The following is a 22269-nucleotide window of genomic DNA, read 5'->3' on the forward strand; positions in this document are numbered from 1 at the left end:
CAATACAAAACATGGAAAGTGAGATTTCATTCACTACCTCCCTCCATAGCCCACTAACCCAGCAACACGTGAAATTCAAGGTAATATGTACCAAGATGACAAGGTAGCAAATATATGCCAATTAATAACGAAGAATCCAAATCTAGTACCCTACATGCCCAATTGGAGTCTCTAGATCAGGGATCTCAAAGTCCCTCCTTGAGGGCCACAATCCAGTCGAGTTTTCAGGATTTCCCCAATGAATATGCATTGAAAGCAGTGTATGCGCATAGATCTCATGCATATTCATTGGGGAAATCCTGAAAACCCAACTGGATTGCGGCCCTCAAGGAGGGACTTTGAGACCCCTGCTCTAGATGAAGCCAAAGTATGCTTTTTTAACCCCCCCCCAACAAATCACTTAACAGTAAATCAAAATCAAATTGCAGACCATCACAAGCATCTGCAAGGGAAGGGGAGCAGGGATCGGAAGAGAAGCATTTGTCAGGTTCTCCTTAAAAATGTGACAGATCTTTATGCAGCCCCAGTGTGTGCTCTTATCAGAACCTATGAGCAATTCCCAATTCGTAAAACCCAGTTCTGCAGTCCTGACGGGCTACAATACTTCCCACGCCCCAATAAGAATATGTTGTCACAGCCCCATGCATATCCTGTTGTACTCAATTTGCTTGGGACTTCTGTTCTTAGGTTGCTACAAATTATAAATGTAGGTGTTTATTCTCCAGCTAATCAGGAGGGGGCTCTCTGAAGATGTTAAAAACAAAGTCCAGTAGAATCAAATAAGACATATTTGTATCACACAGTTGTCAGAGAAGAAAGGCGCAAAACCTGAATGGAGCGCACGGGGGAAGGAGTGCCAGAGAAAGTGAGCTTTTCTGGTGTGCATCCAATAAGCATGCATGCTAAATAAAATAGAAGTTACAAGTATTTTTGCAGTAGGTGGTGTTTTATCTGAATTTATCAGCTGAAATCTAAAATGGGAAGCCCTATATACACCTCACCGTTCTCAAGTTCTTATTGAGCAGAAGAGCTCCACGCCACTGCCATTCACAATGCTGCCAGGGTGCACTTGTATAGGGACGGGAAAAGGGCAAATGCAAAACCAGGTCCTTACCTTATCCAGAAAGCAGAGTTTCTCCCGGGTCTTGGCATCCAGGATCTCCACCTCAAAAAAAACAACAGCCTTTTTAGTTTTCTTAGGTGGTTTGACAGGGCTCCATTTTGGGGCAGATCCGTTAGCATTCTTTTTCCCTGGCTGGTTTGTCTCACTTGCTAACATATTTATCTCCATGATTTTTTTTAAGGATTTAGCTCTCCTTTTCTTCGAGTGCTCTCTTCAGCTTTCAGAACAGATCTTCTCCCTCCCTCTGTGTCTGCAGATTTGGATAGCAAAGAAAAAACCCTGCTAGGGAACCCGGTGGCTAGTGGGAGTCCCCCCCACCCCCACTGAGAAGGGACCGATCTGACTGAAAAGAGCTAGAGGACCAGCACCCCTCCGGGATGAACAGATCTTGCCATAGCACGGAGGGGAGGTGGTTGCTGTGCTCTGTGTGGTGGACAAGTTTCACTCGGAGATGAAACTTGATAAGTCTGCTGATATGGGCCAGCTAAATATAAAAAGAGCCCAGCCATTGGGAACCTGCGCCATTCACATCTGCTCGGGACACACCAGCTCTTTGCGGGCATCCTCCCATTCGACTGAAGCAAGGTGAGCATTTACTGCCAATTTCTAATTTTGCGTACAAAACTCTCTCCCTCCCCAACCTTATTTCATAAGTTTTAAGCTGGCAAAAAGCAAAGAGATACCAAGTTACTGAACGAATTGGTTTGGGGGCTGCTTCTCTTGGCTCAGATATTGCAAGGGTTTGTATCTGGTTTCAGCTTCAGACCACAAGAATGAGCTCTTTTGGCATTTATTTAAATGGTAAACTGTGCAAATACCCTCCAGCTGCCTCTTTAGCTATAACTTTTCCAGAGGCAGGGAAACGGGTTTCAGGTTCAAACCCCTGTGAAATGTCCCCCGGGCCCATTTACAACCGACATGGCAACTCAGCTGCCAGGGTGGGAGGGAGGCAGGGCAGACACATTCATCACATCTCCAGCCAACCAAAACCTTGATCATTTTGAAAATAAAAACCAAATATACCCCCCCCTACCTAACAATCCCAACCACCAGCTTTTTCCAGTCAGAGGAGGCTTGGAAATCCCATTTTGGATTTGTCATTTTGTTGCTCTTGTGTGGAGAGTTTTCAATTTCTAGCTAGACCGCACAAGATTAAAATTCCCAAAAGCAAAACAACACGGACAAACAGAGTAATTCTGCCCAGCAAGCTATAGATCACCAATCAGGGATCTAAAGACTCGTGGACTGCAGTTTGGCCAGGGATCACTGTTGATAAGGATCCTGTTGCACCGAGTGGGTTCCTACATTTGTGCCCTATGAAGAGAGAGGAGCTCTGGATAACAAAGAGAATGCTTTTGAATAGGCCTGTGGAGTTTTGCCAGACTTTGTCAGCTTCAGCAACCAACAATACTCTCTGGAAGTAGTCGACTGAATCCACAAGGCTGGAAAATGCCTCCACGTTATCAACATTTAGAACGGAATTCTAGCCCTCGTTTACTGAAACTGTGCATCTTGCCCTCGGGGATTTCTGCCCAGCTTTGCGCAGGGCACAATGGCTAACTTTATACTCTTGGCTCATTAAGTACGAGCTTGACAGCAGACTGCCCATACCCGGGCTCAGCTCATGGAAGTTGCTTGGCATTCTCAGCAGATGGCAGTGGCCAATTGTTGTATTAATAGACCCAGGCACAGTTACAAACACTGCCCCCCTGCCTTCCAAGCATGCCAGCAAACCCCTGGGAACAAGGGGAGATGGCAGAAGCCACCTAGGGCAGTGATGAGTTCCATAGACTAAAATACAAACTAAGCATCCCCCCCAAATTGTAGGGGAACATGAAGGGGGGGGTAGGAGTGGCACATGGCAGCTATGGAGCATTGAACTGGATGACGGAGCCAGAGGTGCTATTTTCTAGAGCAGGAAAGCAGATGTTCACATATGCTGAAAGATGATGGTTCAGATGGGTATCCCAAAATCAAGAAAAGCAAAAAAGGATGACCAGGATGAGAGAGAATAGAAGAGGAGATGTTCCAGTTTGGATATGGATTGAGCTCATACCTTTTTCAGCAGAAGACTCAGGGTAAGTTACATTTGGGTACAGTAGGTATTTCTCTGTCGGCTTACAAGCTAACCCCCCACCCCCCTTTCATGAACCTGAGTTAGCGATTTTTATTGCCAGCCACAATGGGAAAAGCTCCGATACTCACAGAATTCCTATGAGCACTGGAACTTTTACCGTCACAGCCGGCGATAAAAAACGCCAACGTGGCTTCATAAAGCATGGTACCTAAGACTATGTGTCGGTTAAGCGACTTGCTCAAGATCACAAGAAGCTACAGTGGGATCTGAACTGGGCTTCTCTGGTTCATCATCTTGGAAGGAAAGACCAATCCTGTACAAGCTGCGCTGTGCTTTTTCACTTGTAGCGGCGTTACTCACCGAGTGAGAGAGGAAAAGGAAATTTCAACCAAAAAGCCAAGGAATCAAAAATATTCCACCAAGATGAAGAAAAAGACAGCACCTAATCAAGTCTTATAATTGAAAGGTTGGAACCTCCTACAAAACTCTGCAGAATCCTAGGAAGTCCAGAGAATGATCCATATCAAGTGAAAGGTCAAGGTGATTGCGAAGAGTTATATATATAGCATCTGTGAAACTAATACTTCCTTCTTGGAAGAAAAAGAAAAGAAACCAAGCGTGACCCATCTGCAAAGGATTGTAAAACTGAAGAGAGGCACGAGAAGCCACGTGTTAGCTCCCACCTCCTTCCTCTGCTCTCAAACTTGATACTGGCAGCATACAAAAAGCTCCCTTTACGTGGCAGCTGAGGAACTAGCAGGGCCAACTGAGCCACTGCACCAGGTGAGGTTCTGGCCTAGGGTCCTGGAGATAGAGGGTGCCAAAATCCCCAGCTTCTGAGTTCACCAGTGGTCCAAAGCTTCCTCTCTTTCTCTCTCCAGCCCCTAGTACGGCAAAGGGAAGACCCAGGGCTGGCCAAAAGCAGCCTACTGTGCATGCTGCAGCTACTGGCAAGCAAGGTAATGTCTAGAGGGCCACGACAGAAGGAGGATGGAGAGAGGAGAGGAAGCAAACCCGGACTAGGGGCTGGGGAGAAATGTTGGAATGAGGGGGGAGCATGGCCATTTAAATTGGCACAAGGCGCCATAACCCTTTCAGCTGACCCTAGGAACTAGGGTACTGGTAGGTCCCAATGACTACTTGAAAGGGTTCTTAAGGGAAGTTGCTATCTTCTCAACTTATAGAATAGTACAGAAAGCAGTGGCAAAAAGCCTAAGGCACAAGTCAAGCTTTAATTTTTTTTCTTATTTCTTCGCATGGTGCCTCACTTTGTATCCTGGAAGTCTAGGATCCCTTGCACCTTGGGGATTTCTTGGCATAACACAAAAAAACACATTTTCATCTATTCTCTACTACTAGAGGCAGCAATATTGTCACAAACCAGCAGTGGAGAAAAGAGAACTCACAATTATACTGAAGAGCTAAACATAACGGCCTAAGCCAAATGCAAGTAAGCTCAATGTTCATCATAGACCAGAAAAAAAACTCCACGCTGAACAGCTGAAGTTCATTCAAAAACTAAGCTCATTCATTCAATCAATCACAAATGGGATGGCAAAAAAGGCACCAACTTCATCCCAAGTGTACTTGTCAATCTATGGGTTTCTTGGTGAAAGGGAACCAAGCATAACTGCTTAACGAGCAATGATCAAACGCAGTCCAGAATGGTCCTAGAGAGCTGGTTCTCAACTGCTCTTGAAATTCTCTCTCTCTCTTCCATCAAGTCATTGCCTTTGAAAGTCACCCTTCATGTCTTCCCAGGTGGAAGGAACAACCAACTAACCTGGGAAATTGAGACAATGCCTTGAGGCTGTCAGATCATACAACAGCCCAGACTGGAGCGAGAACATGATGTTTCTTGCTCTATTTTTTAAAATATTAAAAGGATTTGACAAAATAGAGCAAGAAACATCGTTATTCACATTGTCAAATGTGACACGGATAAGAGGTCATGGACTGAAGCTGAGGGGCAGCAGGCTCAGGACAAATGTCAGGAAGTTCTGTTTCGCACAGCGAGTGGTGGACGCTTGGAATGCTCTCCCGGAGGAGGTTGTGACGGAGACTACCATTCTGGAATTCAAGCGCAAGTTGGATGCACACCTTCTTGCAAATCACATTGAGGGATACAGGTAATCAAGGTCTCCATCAGGGAGCACCTGGCTTGGCCTCCGCATGTGCGGGTCGCTGGACTAGATGGACCTAGGGTCTGATCCGGTGAAGGCGCTTCTTATGTTCTTATAAATACTACCCAGATCATACATTTAAAAAAAAAAGAGAGAAAATATAATTCTGATGTTTTGGTCTTCAATGATTGACATAATTCCAACACACTACCAGAAGCCTAGTCCATTGCATTATGGCTGATGGACTCATTATGACAACCTTGTATGAATTGTTAGTTTCCAACAGCGGCAACTGGTGTAATGTTGCCAACCCTATAATATTTCTTTCCAAGTATATTCAAGCAGCTGAAACAAATATTTTGCATAGCAGTACTGAAGAGAACCCAAATGGCTACATGAGTTCCTGACAAAGATGGGGGAAGGCTCACTTTTCCCAATGTTCAACAGATGAAGCCTGGCAGTTGTAGTATGGGGCCAAGTGTTGCCTTGGCAAGCTTCTCTGTCTAACAAAGCCCACTTGAATTTCCTCAGCACTGAACGGTATTCTTAAAATGTGTGAAAAGAACTATAGTAGAGTGAAAAAACAATTAAAAAAAAAATGCATAGACTTGGAGGCACTCTCTTTCTCAGACCATTGGAGGAGGATTTCAAACAAACTCTTGCCAAGATCTTCAAGGTCTTCCTTCCCAAGCTGGTATTTTCTGGTGCTGATGTAGCTGCTTTCAAATTGTTAATTTTTAAAGTAAAGGAGGGAACAAACCGAGATCAAAAACTGTAATTTTAAAAGTAAATTTAAAGCAAAGCAATGAAGAGGAGAAGCCTGAAGAGAACGGAGACTGGCAGATGTTGACGGGATGCAGATTTTCACAAGAAAGAGGATCAAATCTAGGACTATACAATTTGAAGTGAACAAGTGGAGTATCTGTCTGCCACATTTTTTGGTCTCAGGCTGCATTTCTTGGTACTTGAGGATCTTCATGCAAATTGCTAAACCCCTTAGCTTCAACCAGCAGCTTGTCTGCTTTTGTACAGTTCTAAGTTATAGCAAACTGGCCAAGAAAAGGCACCAAATGAATCCTCTTTTTCTGCAGTCTTGCATACAAAAGCAGCTCACGTATGTTCGTTCAGCACAGTCTCTCTGGAAATTAATTAGCAGCCAATCCACATGCTTCATACCTCCCAGCTTATCTATGATTGGTTGGCATTTCTGTTCACAATAGAGAAGGTGTGAAAAACAAAGTTTGCGATTTTCATTTTTATAGCCCGTGTTGGCGTGCGATTTTGTTTCTCTAAGATCATATTTGTGGCACTGGATGTCCTCTAATCTGCTGTTTTATCAGCCTTGTTGGCAAAGAAGAAGAAAGGTCTCTCCTGATGGAAACTACCCCCAGCTTTGGAACCAGCTCCCCCTCACAAATCAGGTCGCAGAACTCACTGATGGCTTTCCGAAGAGCTGTGAAGACCTTTCTTTTCAACTGAAGGTCCATCCACAGACAATCTCCTCTGAATTCTCCCAACAATCACTAGTTGGTGACTACTCAGGTCCAATTTACTGTAACTTCTCCTGGAATTTTCTCTGACTATCCCTACCTCCAGGCCTGTCCTTAAGTTCCTGTATTGTCAAACGTACTATCCAATGTAACCTACTATGAATGTTTGCTTGTAACCCGTTCTGAGCTCCCAGGATAGAAATCGAATTAAATAATAAATAAATAAATAAATAAAATATGGTCAACTTTACTTAACAGACAAGACCTTTTTAAAGCTAAGCCAGAGGCAGAGAACGGCAGGACTCTAGTACCACAAAATCAGGTCTAGCTTTCAGAATTCCATAGTTATTCATAGAATCTTTCTGCATATCTTTGAACCAAGAATCAGATTCATTAGCAGGAACTAGTTGCCCGAAATATCAGACCCATTTGCAGCACTTGAGAACTGGAACTCATGTCGCCAAGCTGCTGATTTTGCTGGAAAATTCTGTATATTAAAGAACTTCTTGGTACTGGAAAAAGGCAGAGATTCTGATCTGAAACTCATGAATGGCTAAAACGGGCACAGTCCTCCCATGCTTTAGAAATGAATCATCCCATTGCTTTAGCTGGAGTCAGTGTGCCCCTGCTCCCTCAGGAACATCTGCCTTTCTTTTTCAAGCCCATTTGATTGGCACCGATTTTGCAATTCTGAACGTCACAGTTATTCAAATGAAAGCTAGGACTGACTAAGCCTCACTCATTCAAGGACCAGTGTAAAGAAAAATCACTCCTTGAACAAAAAGTCCTTCATTCAGAGGGTAAGTCTAATGCTGCAAACCCAGCAGATCCCATTGAGCTTCACCCAGATGAAATATCACAGCACCCCCTGGTGTTTGTTCATTAAACCACAGGATCGGTCACATTAACCCTGCTCTAAGTTTTAGGAGAAGTAATACGATGGTCAGGTAGGTGAGGGTGCCTAGATGTTAGAACATTTGAGTTCAAACCCCATGGTCCTAAGCGGAAGTATTGGAGAGCACAGCTTTGTAACATCAGGATATGAATGTCTAGATTTATTATGCATGTAATGGTGTTATCTGCATAAACATTTAATATGCGGGCTACAAATGTTTTAAATAAATAAATTCCCATCTCTGGAGTTGCCATCAAAGATCACTCCAGCTAGGAGGCCATTTGAGTTTCGTTCTAGTTTATATCATATTTATTAAAGATCAGTATAAATGAATACAAATACAAACCAGAAACATCAGTACATCAACCATAGACAGAATAGTCAACTAAAGGCAGCAATTATCAGCATCAACAAGATTTTATAAACTATCCACATTCTCCAACCCTCCCTCCCTCCCATCCCTCAAACTATCCCAAATCGCAACAACAAGGAAATCAAGGTTTCCACCCCGATCTAGAAGCCTCAAGGGAACTAGACTCTTACATTCCCTCAAGGTAACCACACTCATCCCCCCCCAGCCCTCTTCAAGAAAAACAAACATGGTATCTCCTGTTCCTCCCACACAACATACTAAGTAATAAATTATGACCTCTTGAACATACAGAATGCATATGGGGGAAGCTACTGCTTGCTTTGGATCAGTAGCATGGAATATTGCTACTCCTTGGGTTTTGGCCAGGTACTAGGGACCTAGATTGGCCACCGTGAGAACGGGCTACTGGGCTTGATGGACCATTGGTCTGACCCAGTAAAGCTATTCTTATGTTCTTATATAAGGGTACTTATAAAATGTTTTCTATATTTCAGATCACCTTCCACCACCCTGGCTTCCCAAGTGGCTAAAAATGGACTTGATTTCTCCATTGCCAGTAAAAGGGGAGCTTCAACTTTGCAGTATACACTCTCGAACTAGAAGGCTAAGTTTACGGCACAGTAAGATACCCTCTTTAGGCAGGTTCTGAAAGACCCTTAGCACCGAACCAATCACCCTTTCCCCCAGCAATTAGGTTTGTTTTAATTGGATTCCATCCTTTTTCTATAGAGATCCTGTTTATTCCATGCGCTGTTGAATTGTCACCATTGTCTCCATATACTGCTACAAGGTGTACACAGTAAGCATTGAAGAGTCTCTGCTAGACAGAGCTTACAATATAGACGAGAGATGAGGCTTTATAGACAGCAATTTTTGTCAACTAAAGCCTAGAAGTGATGAGAGTCAGATATTCAGATATACCTCTCTTCTTCATAAAGACCTGCTGCTAATTTGGAGTCCGCACACAGACCTCCAGGTAGCAGAGGTTGGGGAGGGAAGAGAAGAGAGACAAGTTTAAACCTACTATTATCCTGTTCTCTCTAAATGCAGAGCGTGAGCTGCAAGTTGCAACTTCTCTCTTTTTCACAAAGACATGCTGCTAATTACGAGTCCACATAGGGCCCTCCAGGGAGCAGAGGTGAGGGAGGAAAGAGAAAAGAGACTTAAGTCTATACATGTTTTTATCCCGTTCTCTCTAAATGCAAAGCCTGGGATGCAAGTTGCAACCAGTTTTCTGTTGAAAGTGTCAACGCAGAGAGTTTTCACTGCTGGGTGTTTTCTTCCTGTTATGACAATTTCTTCAGCCACTGGTGCTCAGTTCTGCTATCAAGGTCTCTGTACACTTTCCAAAATAATAGTATTTTATGTAGATGATATTCAGTTAATTTGCCACTGACCCAGGATCCAGCTGTGTTCTTCAATTCGCAAGTGCCAACTCTGTGGTGCTATGGGTACCTTGACCATCTCCAATATTGAACTGATGCTTTCACTTTATCCAAACAGGGGTAATTTATGAGTTTAGCACCCCAATTATTCTGAAAAAGTTGGCTCCTATGCTTCAGTTATTAACTAACTCTCAGGAGCAGGGTTCGGGTTAGTGTTGGCAAAAATCGCTTGAAGCTGGATTGCTCTAAATACGACATTACAGTCGTTGGTACTTAGAAATAGTGGTGGTTAATGTACAGTTAGATTGGATGCTTCGACACGATAGGATAAAATCAAGTATTTGGAAGGTCAGACCAGATTTTGCTTTGCATTTGAAGATCAAGTATCAACAATGAAGGCCGCTTTGTCAGTTGTGGATTTTATAATCATTGCATCCTTTTTTGAGCCAAGAGCATTTGGTAACTGTGGCTCAGATATGACTTTTGTCTAGGTTAGACTACTGCAATGCCATTGAGGTTGGCCCTTATAGAAGGCAGGTTAAGTTGTTGAAACTAGGCCAGAACCGAGTCTGCACTGTAGGAAAGCTGAAAGGAAGAGATTGTTGCTTTTTGTTCGAGGTCCTTCAATTGGCTCCAAGTAGAGGCAAAATTAGAGTTAGCATGCTCATGTTGTGCTATAAGATGAATCAAGAATTAGGTCCAAAGCATCTACCACAGATTATTTACAGTTTAGATAGGGGGTGAAGACTTGGCCTTTTCAGCAAGTGTTTGGACGTTGTCGAGCAGGAGGTTTGCCTGACTGAGTGGAGAGAAGGGGAGAGTTGTACAAATAGTTGTTTAGTTAGGAGAGTACTGGGATTTGATTTATAGTAGGAGTTGGGTTAAGTCATTTTATGTATCTTGGTTTTATTGTAAATTGCCTTGGATTTTTGTAGATAAAGGTGATATCAATTGATTTTAAAGAAATAACTGGTCATAACAGAAGGGGGGCATTTCCTGTATAGAGGAAAGCTAAAAACCAAGGTGAATACTGAACAGCTCTTATCAGGATACTGGTAAGTTTTTTTTTCTATGGCTTAAAGTTGCTCGCTCAGGTGATCTGCTTACAGACTGTTCTGGAAGCGATGCCACAGCAGTTGTTTCAACACAGGGATGTTGCAAGATGGATCTAAACAGAAGAATGCCAATATCGCCCAAAATTGTATAAACAGAGAGGAGAGGAAGAAAGCAGTGGTCTCTTCATCCGCTTCACACTGGAATTATGGTCAAATGATGAACTAATGAAGCTTGTTTCGATTTCCATGACCCTGGGGCTTGCTTTCAACCTCATGAGCCAAGATAGGTGGCTCAGTAAAAGCTAAGATCAGTCAAAAGAAGCTATCATGCAGAAGCTTAGAGATCCTGTCTTCATGCAGTATGTCCCGGGTTTTAGCTGCTCATAGGCCTTGCAGTTATATGTTCCTAGGCAACATTTTTTGTTTTCAAGCTTTTTTTTTTTTTTTTTTACAGAATTATAACTTTCACAGCATGAGCAATTGGCCCTCATACACTGAAACCTAAACTAGAAGTGAAGAGAACCGAGAGATAAGCAAATAACTGCTGACAGAGGTGCAGGAACTTGTGTGTATATTATTAACTTCTTGATATCACCATACCAAAGGTCCCAAGATCTCAAACAGCGAGATTTATCTGATAAGATATGGGGACTGAGCCTTAATAGGAAAAACAAATTACTTAAGACCACCAGTGTACTTTCCTTATCCATCCAGTTTCTTGCTCCACCTCTCCTGCACCATGGAAAATCAAAGAAATACACATTTCAGCAGCAAGATCTACAAAAATCTTTAGGTGCAAAGGAAGTCATTTTAGCAACATTTTTTATGCATCTCTAGAAAGCACAATTGGTTTGAACATATCCAGAAAATCTAGCTGTCCACCTAAGGCAGTTAAGCTGTGATAGCTTCTAGCAGAAGTACAAAGGGTGCTCATCTGATTGCCAGCAAAGAGAAGAGACGGGGTCTCAATATTGGGGTTCCTAGTGCAGATGTCTATAGGACGAGAGGATATGTGGAAAACAGACTCCAGAAAATACTCTTTGAGACCTTCTGGCTCCCTAACGAGTTCTCAGCAGCCTGTCCCTTCCCATGAAAGCAGTCTGTGACCTTGTTAGTGAAATACAAAAAGTACATGTCATAGATAACATGAATCTCTGTGCATGTTTCATCCTTTATAATAAAAAACCACAACAAATAATTTCTCATTCCTGATGCCTGTCCTACCCTACAAGCTGGAGACCCCACCAATTATGAATTCTACCACCTCAAAAGCTGACATTTAAACTTTTTTTTCTGGTATGTCAATGACTGTACCCTCTTCCTTCTAACTGTGCATAAATACAACCCCTCCTTCTACTCAGAAATCAAACTGATTTTAGCCAGACCGATATGTTTGTCCACTTGCACGAGAGAGAGAGAAGCCTGTGCAAGGATTCTTCCATAATGAGCTGATCACAGGAGCAGATTTAAAAGCAAGCAGGGAAAGCATGCGAAGCACACTCATGGAGAATGATCATTAAACACTGGGGTTTAAGATGAGGCCTTAAAAAAAAGCCTTCCAGAGCTATTGAGCACTATGATCTGGTCTGCTCTTATGACAAGACAACCAACCAACCATAAAGAAACACTTTTTCAAATGTTTGGATCAAAACAATGAAGAGCCAGAACTGTACTTCCAGCAGTCTTTAGAAACATAAAATATAGTTTAAGATAAAGGGCCAATCAGATTTGCTCGTTTGTTCCTGCAGGTCTTACTCCAGCTGTCATCTTCTCCTTCATGCTTGAATTCTGCCTCCTATGAAAGCCCTGATGGGGCACAGAGAGTATGCTGAGCTTGCAGGATGGCACTAATATTCTTGCCTCTCTATATATAGCTTAGTTTACAGTACAAGGACATGTACAACAGTTGCCTGTGCTTATGTAATGACCTCCACAAAGAGTCTTCTGTCAGGCAGGAGCAGAGAGCAAGATAAGTGAACCTAAGTGGTTTACATTCAGGTACTCAAGTATTTTCCCATATCTGTTCCGATGGGCTCACACTCTATCTAATCTATGGGGGATTAAGTGACTTGCCCAGTATGGGCAGTATGGGATTTGAACCCACAACCTCAGGGTGCTGAGGCTGTAGCTCTAACCACTGCAGATACAAGAGTTGTGAGGAAAAGGTGTCAACCATAAGCAGTGGGCAATCCAAAGAAAATCCCCTGGCAACAGTGCGCACGATAATGGTGCAAGTGAAAAAGTCTTGGTACACCCCCACCTGGAATACTGTGTCCAACACTGGTTGCTGTACATGAAAAAGGACATAGTACTACTCGAAAGGGTCCAGAGAAGAGCGACAAAAATGGTTAAGGGTCTGCAGGAGTTGCCGTACAATGAGAGGCTAGAGAAACTGAGCCTCTTCTCCCTTGAAAAGAGGAGACTGAGAGGGGACATGACTGAAACATTCAAGATAATGAAGGGAATAGACTTAGTAAAGAAAGAGCAAATGTTCACTCTCTCCAAGGTAAAGTTAACGAGAGGGCACTCGCTATAGTTAGAAGGGAAAAGATTCCGTACAAACGTAAGAAAGTTCTTCTTCACCCATAGAGTGGTAGAAATCTGGAACGCTCTTCCAGAGGCTGTTATAGGGGAAAGCACCCTTCAGGGATTCAAGAAAAGATTGGATAAGTTCCTACTGGAACAGAACATACGCAGGTAAGGCTAGACTTAATAGGGCACTGGTCTTTGACCTAAGGGCTGCCACGTGAGTGGACTGCTGGGCACGATGGACCAATGGTCTGATCCAGAAGCGGCAAATCTTATGTTCTTATGGATCTGTCAGGAGACAGCACCAGAAAAGTGTGCCTGCATTTCCCCTGCTTGTCTGCGGAGAAACTCTCAGTTCTTTAAGAGCCTTAAACCAGTTTGATTTTGAGAATATTAGCAGCGAATAGTCAGCAAATAAATGGTCTTATTTATGTTGGTCCAATAAGAATCCAGTTCATTTGTCTGCTTGGTTAATCTCAATACTGGACATGACATGGACAAAGCTATATCCTACCTCAGTAATGTCCCTTCCTGTCAACAGCTGACTCCTGAGTTCCCATTATATCAAACCATGAAGAGTCAAAGCCTGCAACGTTCCAAATGAATGTAAAAGTTCCAAATGAATGTACAAAAAATCCTTTCACGGGCAACCTGCATGAATGCCCTGAACTCTTTTTAGACATAAAATGTTACAAGATGAATGGAAGCCTGCCTTCTGCATACTAGCTCACCACAGAAGAGCCGAGTTTCTGCAGGACTAAATGAGAATCTGAACAAAGGGGCATGAAGGAACTTTTCTGAAAATATTTTGGCATTCATTTCACACTACATCACTTGAAATAAGCAATTCCCTTGTTCTCCCCTCTAAAAAAAACAAGGGCATAGGTATGTATTATACATCAAGAGTTGTGTTCCTCCATGCAGACACAACAGCCACCACAATTCACTCTTATGGTCGTTTCAAACTGTTATTTATAAAGTGGAGATCTCAATTTAAAAAAAAGAGATTCTAGTATGGTTAATAAGACTGTTTACAAAAAGGTATTCTTTAACTTTTTCAGGCATAATTCTCTCCAATAGCACAGAAACTAGATGCAGACGATACAGATACAGAGGCAAGTGCAAGTACTTAAAATTATATAAAGATATATATTTTCATTTTTAGATATACCTTCTACAGTAATAAGCACCTGAAGCTTCCTATTCTTTCTACATACGAGTACAAAAATGCCCACCCAGCAACCATGGGCGGTAACCAAGAGGGCACAAATGGAAAAGGGTGGTGGACACCTGGAACGCGCTTCCAGTGGGCGTGATAGGGCAGGGTACGGTATTGGAGTTCAAGAAGGGATTGGACAATTTTTTGAAGGAAAATGGGATAGAAGGGTATAGATAGAGGGCTACTATACAGGTCCTGGAGCTGATGGGCCACCGCGTGAGCGGACTGCTGGGCATGATGGACCTCTGGTCTGACCCAGCAGAGGCACGGCTTATGTTCTTATGAAGGGGAACAGTGTGCATAAACCTCTGTTCCTTTCCATATACAGCATGTGAGTGTTTGTTTTTTGGGGGTTAAAATTTTTGAGTTGGTTTAGTAAGCACATTGCAATCTGCACTGAACTTCTAAATGTGATACTTCCAGTAGTTTCTGCAGAGGCTTTTATTATGTAGGTCCTCTCCAGTACGTGCGTCTGTGCTTGTATATACGCTTGTGTGCATGTAAAAGTCTTCTCACACAAGCATTTCCCAAATTCCATTGTCTAAAATATATAATTCAGAATGCATTAAAAAGAGATCTAAAAAAAAAAAGAAGATTCAGAACATCTTATGTTATTAAGATGTTGAGTGCCTGTTTGAATAAATGCATCAATATATCCCCAGAATTTCACACTCATGAACATGTTTTATATATACATAAAAATGCTATAATGTGTTTGTTTTTTAAATATCCCCATATTTCCCCTTATGCATGCACTACACGCCCACTATTCGCATCCCCACAACCTGCCACTCCCCACGCATGCGCACTACACACGTTTCCTAGCCGTTCACCCACAGATACCCGCATAGCCCCGTATTTCCAGGGGGTCTAAACAACGCATGCGCACGGAGCCCTCCCTCTCGTCACCCCAAGAGCACAGTGGGTTTAAGCTTCGCCCTTCTCCCCCGTCCCTCACCTCGTAATGCTTCATCTTTCCCCCTTCTACAACCAGCACCGCCGATAACCGTCCCGCACCTGCGCGCGCTCCACAGCTGCCAAGGGGGAGGGTGTCAGAGGTGAGGAAGCGGCGCCCGACCTTTTTTTTTTTTTTTTTTTAACTACACGCTCCAATGAACTGGCTCCGGCGTTTTGGGCGGGACTTCCCTCAACCAATCGACCTTTCGATTGCTCTCCCGTGGTGGGAACCAATGGGTGAAGGAAGGCGGGTTCGGAAATGAACGGCAGCCAATCATAGAGCCAGACTGGTGAGCCGACCTTGCGTGCTTACACCAATAGGCGGATGAGTTTATTCTGACCTTTCCCCTGGGCTAGGGCGATTCTGTCAGCATCTCTTCATTCTACTGTAATTGTTATCTGTTGTAAATTATTACCTAACTTTTTTCTTTAATTATCTTAGTTACTTTAGCAATGCATATAAAATTGTCATGCCAATAAAGGAAGCCGATGCATCTTCTTTAATAAAGGTGTTATTAAAGCAGAGAAGCTGGACTTAATAACTTCTTTTTAATTAAAATCAAATATAAGGCCAGAACTTATCAGGGATGTGTTTAGGTACGTGCAATCATTTTCTCAGTGGTCAATTATGGATGTGAAACCTTGACATTACAGAAAGAGGATTGACTCATTTGAAGGATTTTCTGTGTGTTATGGACCGCCAGGAGAACTAACAAATCAGTTTTGCAAGAGAACAGACCAGGTATGTCGCTTGAAGCTCACATGATGAAGTTATAACTATCTTATTTTGGTCAGAAGAGAGAGATCACCGTAGAAGGGCATCATGTTTGGGAAGATCGAAGGAACTAGGTGACGAGGGCGACCTGCAACTAGGTGGCTGGACACATTGACAACGACTATGGGGATGACACTGGAGGACCTCGTCAGATATGCACTCGACCGACTTCTTTTTTGGATCTTTAACTCAAGTAGAAGGCACCTAACACACACAATTAGATACAGGTAAGATAGGTGCAGAGGTGCCAAGTTACCCAATTTCAGGCTGGAGATGTTAGACCAATCCTGGTTTTGAATTTATATCCCAAAGCAGTGTGGGGATTTGTAGTGCTTGATCCTGCACATTACAATCAGTGCTGGAAGTCCATTAATGTACAAGAAATCCAGAAGTATCCCAAAATATCCAGCCTGGAGTTGGGAATCTTGGCATCCCTGTAGGTAGTGTGCCTCTACTTATAGACACCTAATCTTAAATCTGGCCTTCAGTAATGATGATCTCTTCCTGGTTTACTAGATGAGATTGAAAAACTGTGGAAATATGAGGAAAGGAAGCTGACATATATAGTTGGTTCTCAAACCTGATTGGCTGGGCTTTGAGGCAGGTAGTTTCCTCAGGAAGGAAGGAGATTTCATTAGGAAACTAAGGAGGGGAAGTCTGCTATGACCAATGAACTTTCCCACTAAAATTCACATTTGTAACCAACGGACTTTCCTGCCTCAATTTCCCACCCAAATCTACTTCCTTTCTAAGGAAACTATTCACTTCAAACCCTAACCAATCAGGTTTGAGAATTCACAATATATAAAGACAAACTGCAGACTAGAGAATGACATAAGGATGGGTTCCCATGGTAAACCATTGTTAGTCTGCATGAAAAGGAAAAAAATGCTGTCGTTTTACAGTGGGAACGGGAGCAAGGCCTTCTACTGCCCCACATGAGCAGTAAAAAGTCTTATTTGTGTGGCAAAAATAAAAAAAAAATTGCACCAGGGTCAGACTCAGGTACAGCGATAGCAGCATCAGCAACACGGGTCAGCATCTTCTCCCCAGCTCCCCTCATGCCTATGTTACCTGAAGGAGTGAGCTGCGCCACAATGAAAAATCTTCAGAGGCCAGTTCCAATGCCTTCCTTCTGCCAATGAGCAGGGGAGGAGATGCCTGCCACTATCGCTATACCCATAGAGGGGGGGAGGTTGCTGGCTGGCTCCAGAGCTGGAACTGAAGTGAAGGATAGTGCTGGATCTGGGCTGGGGAGGAAGATAGGTGTTGAACCCATGGGGTGGGGGACTGGAAGGGAGAGAGGTGCTGGACCTATGTGGAGGAGGGAATGGAGCTGGAGGGAAGGGAGAGGTACCGGATTCACAGTTCAAAGCTGGAGGGAAGGATGAGGTACAGGACACGCAGCTCAGAGCTGGAGTTAGAAGGAAGGGGGGTTAGAGGGATGGGAGAGAGGTGCTGGATCCTTGGAGAGTGTTGAGGGAAGGGAGAGGTACTGGACTGCAGAGGGTGCTGGAGGGAAGGGTAAGCTAGATGTTCAATCTATGGGAGAAGTGTTGAGGGAAGGGAGAGAGGTACTGTATCTGCAGGGAGGAGGAAAAAAGGGAAGGGAAAGAGAGATGCTGAACCAAAGGAGTGAAAGGAGTGAAATATTTAATACAGTAGAGTTGTGGATGGAGGGAGGAAAGAAAGCATAAGAGACACATTGTTGTAAAGGTGCAAGAGGGGAGAAGTTGGCTACACGACAACAAACTAGCTCTTAATACATCCAAAACATGTAGGGACGGGCAAAAATTAAGATCGTACATAAACATCAATAAAATAATAACAAAGGAAGTTTCAAAGGTTAAGATACTAGGAGTTATTCTGGACCAGAAATTGAATTATCACAAGCAAATAAGTTCATTGATTAGAAGCTGTTTTTACAGGCTATGGATGATTAGATCGTTATCCTCATTCCTTGATGAATAATCATTGAATATTCTAATACACTCATTAGTCATATCAAAAATAGACTATTGTAATGCCTTGTACAAGGGAATAACATTAAAAGAAATACGCAGATTACAAATAATACAAAATACTGCAATAAAAATAATTACCAAAAAGAAAAAATTACCCATAAACTATAGAATTCTGTACAAAATCGCATTACTTACATACAAAACGTTAATGGATAAACCTGCATTTTTGGAAAGACTTCTAATCCCTTACGTTCCAACAAGATCTTTAAAATCTGAGGAGAAATCTCTCCTCTCAGTCCCCTCACTAAGATTCATTTACACGAGGAGGGACACGATCTTCTCTCTTAGGGCACCTCAAACTTGGAACTCGCTTCCAATTTATATTAGGGAAGAAAAATCACTTAGTAAGTTCAAAGGTCTCTTAAAAAGCTGGCTCTTTAAGGACACTTTCGACTGAACTGCTTGAATTCTATAAAACCCAAACGCTCTATGGTGGACTAAAATCCTCTAAATGAAAATTAAATGGGTAACTAGTCCCATCCTACTGTCTTAACCTCTATGTTCATTTCTTTTTTTTTTTTTTTTTTTTTGGAATTGTAATTAAACCTGTCTTCCTCTTGTGTCCTGTAGTGTTATAGTTTTAACAATTGTATGGGGTGTTTTTTTTAATCCTGATTTATTATTATTTGTAAATCGCATTGAAATATGATATTGCGATCAAATTAAATTTTTAAATAAACTTGACACAGGGAGATATACAAAAAGAGGGGAGATGGTGCATATGTATGGGAGCATAGGGACAGGGACACAAAGGTAAATGTTGTATAGGGATGGTATTTGAACATGTCAGTGGGGCAATGCCAGGCATAGGAGGGTAGTGTATGGACACAGAAGGAAGATAGCTAGATGAGAGATGTTGGACTTAGGGGGGGCATAGGGACACAAAAGATTGACAGTGGACACAGAGATGATAGGAACACAGAATAGTACTGATGATGAAGGCAGGGAGATGGGCACAGGGGAAATACTAGAAAGGGAAATATAGAAAACAGAGAAGGAAGATGCCGAACATGGGGAAAACACATACAGAGATGGAAGATGAATGGTGAGCATGGAGAAAGACCATGTCAAATGGTCAGGAAACCTTAGCGAGTGAGTTAAGAGTAGACAGAAGGAAACAGAAATCAGAGCCTGAGACCAATGAGATTTAAAGAATAAAATGACCAGACAACAAAAGGTAGAAAATATACTTTTTATTTTCTAATTTGTGATTAGAATATATCAGATTTGAAATATGTATCCTGCTAGAGCTGGTGTTAAACTGGGGACAGCAAAGCCCAGGCCATGCTTCTTTATGGCTTCCAGCTGGCTTAGGGCTCTCTGACCAGGGGGCAGTTGCCCTAGTTGCACTCTCCGAACACTATTACTGCCATATGTTACTGAAGTATTCTGTTAGCCTGATTTTTTCTATTTAGCTTTCTGTAGTAATTTGGCTTCTTCAGTTTTCTTGATAGTGGAGGGAATATTTGTGAGGGGGAAGGGAGGCTGGTTTTATTGATCCTTGTTCTTTATTATTTGTGATTTATAAAATGGACAATTGTACAGAATATTGTTTCTTTTTATACTTTAATAAAATCATTTTAATATAGAATCATAACTATTTGAGGCTTGTGCGGATGGGATCAGACAATTTGTGGAGATGGAGCTCGCAGTGACGGGTCGTAACAGGGATGAAGCTCACTGGGATGGGGTGGGGATGGAGACAAATTTTTCCCATATCATTATGTACTGAAGACTTCACAGCTTACCCTGATGGTTGAAATGTTAGCTCTGCTTGCTCAGAGGTTTTATTTCCCCCACCCCCTTTTATGAAACTGCATTAGGTTTTTTTATTGCCAACCGTGGTGATATTAGTTCTGACGCTCAAGGGAATTCTTTGAGCTTTTACTGCTGCGGCCTGCAATAAAAAACCCTAACGCAGCTTCATAAAAGGGGGGTTTATTTGTTAATTTGTAAAGTGATGATTGCTATTTCTCTGGGTTTTTTCAAATTTACATCTGCTGTCTTTATATTTTGCACAATATTAGGGGACATGTATCACTGTTTCTGTGGTGTTGCATTGTATGCAGAGTCCAGCTTCTTGGTGGTTCAGTTTACATTTTGTCTACATATTTCTATTTTATCCCGCCTTTTACAAAACCATAGAGCATTTTTTAGCGCCGGCCACAGCTCTGATGCACAGAGAAATTCTATGAGCATCTGAGCTGTTACTGCCATAGCCAGCACTAAAAACCATGCTACGGTTTTGTTAAAGGGGAAAGGGCTCATTTGTGATTACATATTCCACACTGGGTGAAACGTTTTCTGTGTGTACGAAAGACACGGTTCTCTGACTGTGCAGGATCGATCTGTACTAGTCTGGCTTGTTTAGTTTTACAATGGGCGTACATAAGATGCTGCCTTTTCCTAGGTACATTCTTGTTGTGTGACTTGTGGATTGTTACTAAAAATCATGTTTTCATATCGATGCCTAAGGGGGTGTCAAAAAATGATGGGCCCCGAGTGGCATATATGCTAGGTACACCACTGCACTACCTTTTGAAGATGGCTTCAACTGCTAGTACTCGTCTTGAATTATTTCTTAGGGTCTGCCCTGCGACTTTCTTTTTTTAATGTCACCCTTCCTTTTGTCGATTTCTTTTTTCTTATTTTCTTTGTATTTCTTTCCCTCTTTCCTCACTATGGGTAAGTCTTGTTTGTGGATATATGTGGAGTTTTTTGTCCCCCTGAAAGTTGTATGGATTTTAGGTATGTACATTGCTTTGAAGTTTGATTAAGCGATGCATCAAATCTTAAATAATAATAATAATAACTTTATTTTTTCTATACCGCCATAATCTTGCGACTTCTAGGCGGTTTACAGTGAAAGAGAGCTGTACAGTCAGCGAATTACAATGTGAGAATAGGTAGGAAGTCACTGAGTAATCAGTGTTTACAAGTTACAAATAGGTTATAGTATAAAGTTGAACATTTTACATCAAAGGGGCTGGATGGTCAGCGAATTACAGAATACTGATGGTGAGGAAGAAACTGAATAGTCAAGAGAAGAGCAGAATACATTTGTGAAAAAGCGTAGTATCAGCATAAAGAGAAAAGTTTTAGGATGAGGGGGCTGTGTCAGGCTGGGAAATAAATCTATTGAATAGGGCGGTCTTGATGTCTTTCCGAAAGGCGCCATAGGTCTGCCTGGCTTTGTCAGTGAAGTTGCCTAACCAGGTTTGCTGTCTGCCAGCTTGGAACTTGAAAGTTCTATCCAGAAAGGTTCTGTATTTGCAACCTATGACCTTCGGGTAAGCAAAGAGGTTGCGATTTCTGGTTGTCCTTAAGGGGGTGTAAAGTAGAGAATGACACGGTGACAAAATTCATCACCGTCCCCGTCCCCGCGGATAACCGCGGGAAATAATCCCATGTCATTTCCTAGTGTCTGTTTCAACCTCGGTCCTTCTACACCAGCATTCTTCAAAGCAAAGCTTGCGGGTCAGTGGTTGTGCCCAATTATACTCTGATTCTTCCCTCTCTCCTTAAAGAATGACATGAAGTTGGTTTCCCGCGGTTATCCACGGGAACGGTGATGAATTTTGTCACCGTGTCATTCTCTAGTGTAAAGTTCGAAGTGAGATAATAGGTAGATTGGAAACAATGCACTAAGTCAGTAATACAATTTAGGAAACAAGATTTTGTCAGACATTCTTGTCTTAATTTTATAGAATACGCTTTCTTTTCATTCACAATTTTCAGCTCTGGAACAGTCCAAACCAGCTTTTAAGGCTCACTTATTTGTATTTATTTTGATCTTTGTTCATTTATATCAGCCTAGAATGGATGGAGAGAGCCTCCTACTTCCACAGGAGTTGCCAGTGCTTTTCAGAGCTCATGCACTGCGGAGCTGCCCTCGTTCCCCGGGGACCGCACAGTCGCGTGCCATCTGACAGCACTGCCGCCACGTGACAACGCACCCCCGCGAGGCGCGAGGGAAAACCAAACAAAGGAGGCGGGGCTTACGGGAAGCAGCCAATCCGACGGGGCAGCTCGGGCGTCGTCACTGGAAGGAGGGGACTGCGGCGCTCAGTCAGACGCCCGTCGGGGTCTCGCGCCGGAATGAAAGGGGGAGGGGTCTGGATCCGCGCGCTCGGCCCCATCAACTGAAGGGGAGAACAAAGGTTCGATTCAATTCACAGGGGCGGGAGTCCGAGGTCCGCGCGCCCTGATTGGCCGAGCGGGGCCGCGAGCCACGCCCCTTTGCT

General features: G+C 42.8%; 1 protein-coding gene across 2 annotated transcripts in view; it reads right to left on the reverse strand.

The window, feature by feature from the left end:
* Positions 1–15356, reverse strand: part of TECR (trans-2,3-enoyl-CoA reductase) — a 35355-nt gene extending 19999 nt beyond the window's left edge. Inside the window, exons 1-2 of one of the 2 annotated variants that reach the window (XM_033924391.1) lie at positions 15228–15356; positions 1115–1165 (exon numbers count right to left, since the gene is read on the reverse strand). In XM_033924391.1, coding sequence (XP_033780282.1) covers positions 1115–1165; positions 15228–15242 — 66 coding nt within the window. In that variant the 5' untranslated portion in view covers positions 15243–15356. Of the gene's footprint in view, positions 1–1114; positions 1522–15227 lie in introns of those variants that run through there. The other variant, XM_033924390.1, reaches the window with a different exon arrangement.
* Between the last annotated feature and the right edge of the window lie 6913 nt (positions 15357–22269).

The sequence above is a fragment of the Geotrypetes seraphini genome, chromosome 16, assembly GCF_902459505.1.
Source record: "Geotrypetes seraphini chromosome 16, aGeoSer1.1, whole genome shotgun sequence".
NCBI classification, from domain to species: domain Eukaryota; kingdom Metazoa; phylum Chordata; class Amphibia; order Gymnophiona; family Dermophiidae; genus Geotrypetes; species Geotrypetes seraphini.